At 34.7% G+C, this 1,575-nt stretch overlaps 1 protein-coding gene across 1 annotated transcript in view; it reads left to right on the top strand.

Moving 5' to 3' along the window:
* Catsperb (cation channel sperm associated auxiliary subunit beta) overlaps positions 1-1,575 on the top strand; it is a 167,206-nt gene that overhangs the window by 163,289 nt on the left and 2,342 nt on the right. The window contains exon 24 of the mRNA XM_023719627.1: positions 656-756. Coding sequence (XP_023575395.1) covers positions 656-756 — 101 coding nt within the window. The remainder of the gene's footprint in view (positions 1-655; positions 757-1,575) is intronic.

Below are 1,575 nucleotides of genomic sequence, written 5' to 3'. Positions count from 1 at the left end.
CTAATATCTCCATCTTTATCATGTTGGAAGCCGCTCTTACCAGCTTTGCAATACTAACTGTTAAATATTAAAATATCTCGCAAGCTGGTTGTCAGACCACTGGGAATTTGAACTTAGCCATCGAGAAAGTATTTACACTGTGGAAATTGGCTAATGCTGTAAGCAGAACTTACTTTTCTCCTTGAGGTCCCATATACAGTTGTACCACTAGAATTCAAAAATTCTAACCCTATACTACCTAGAAAAAAATAGCAAGAAAGGCAAGATTCACTGATCCCTTATTTCAAAAAAGACTGAAGCAATCCCATTGTGAAACTTCTACCTTTTTAAAAATCAGTTACTCAGCATCAGGAGGTCGAGAGATAATCTCACTGCTGGAATCACAGGCTGTTCAGGTCAGGACTGGTGAAGGGCAGGGCTGAGGAAAGAAATAAACAGAAGCCTTGCCCTTCTTGGGATGTCGCTGAAGGAATGTTGGGTATTGGGCCTTGATTGCCCTGAGGATATCTTCTACCAAGCCAGGCAGAACTGAGACTATGTATGAGTCATGTCATAGAGTACAGTAATTCATTGTACCTTCATATGTATAACGAACTTTATGCAAATGAGGAAACACCTTATGTGTGCTCCAGATATATTTTTTTGTCTTTTTTAGAACACACTGTACCAGAAAATATGAAAAAAATAAAAAATTATTTAGAACCAATTCTTCATACTTCTGTGTATAATCCCTCAGGTCTCAATTTGAGTATAAAGGTAAGTTGGTAGAACTTCTTATCGTGCTAAATTTAGATTAAACATATATGTCTAAGCTACAATGTTATTTTTACAGTATAAATATCTATGAGTAGGGGAATAGCAACTTTACAGTATATGAAAGGGCTGGTGATACAGTTCAGAGGAGTGTGTGCTTAGCACGCATGAGGCTCAGCTCAATCTCGGAACCAAAAAATAAATAAAAATAAAGTATATGGAGAATGTCCACTTTTCTTCCAATTCCCTGGATGTTATTACTTCTAAGGGGAGCTGAAGCTAAAGTTAACATTAATTTACTATATTTCAAACTGTTAGAAAAGATAGATTATCTACAGTGGAGCAAAAAGACTTTATAAGTTAGGGGAAAGAAATGGGCTCAGTATTCTTCATGGGATGTACATGAAATATGTCTCCTCGTCCCATCTAGCCATAAAAACACATTAAGTTGATATAATCCAGGTAATATGTAAACCGTTGAAATTGAGGATAGATTTTTTTGACCAATTTTGCATTCTTATGTCTGGTAATCTGACCAACTAACTTGAAGACAACAATATGCAGTATAACAATCATCTTTGAACTCCTGTCATTTTGTTGAGTGAAATTCTGGATCATTTCTAAAGTTTTGTGGGGGGTTTTGTTTCTGTTTTTTTAAATATTTTTTATTCTCTTTAAAAATAAAAATAGGAGATAGATCAAAGCTACAAAAATTAAAGGTTAGCCCAAAATACCCATCAAGGCCAAGTGAGGTTTTATATTTTTGTTTCTTCTTTATTCTAGAAAAACCATCATTTGTCTTTTTCAATCTCTCTTTTTAAT

Source organism: Octodon degus, unplaced genomic scaffold (genome assembly GCF_000260255.1).
Source record: "Octodon degus isolate 3935 unplaced genomic scaffold, OctDeg1.0 scaffold00070, whole genome shotgun sequence".
Lineage (NCBI taxonomy): Eukaryota > Metazoa > Chordata > Mammalia > Rodentia > Octodontidae > Octodon > Octodon degus.
Note: the sequence above shows the minus strand (reverse complement) of the source record. Positions and strands in the feature narration are given on the sequence as shown.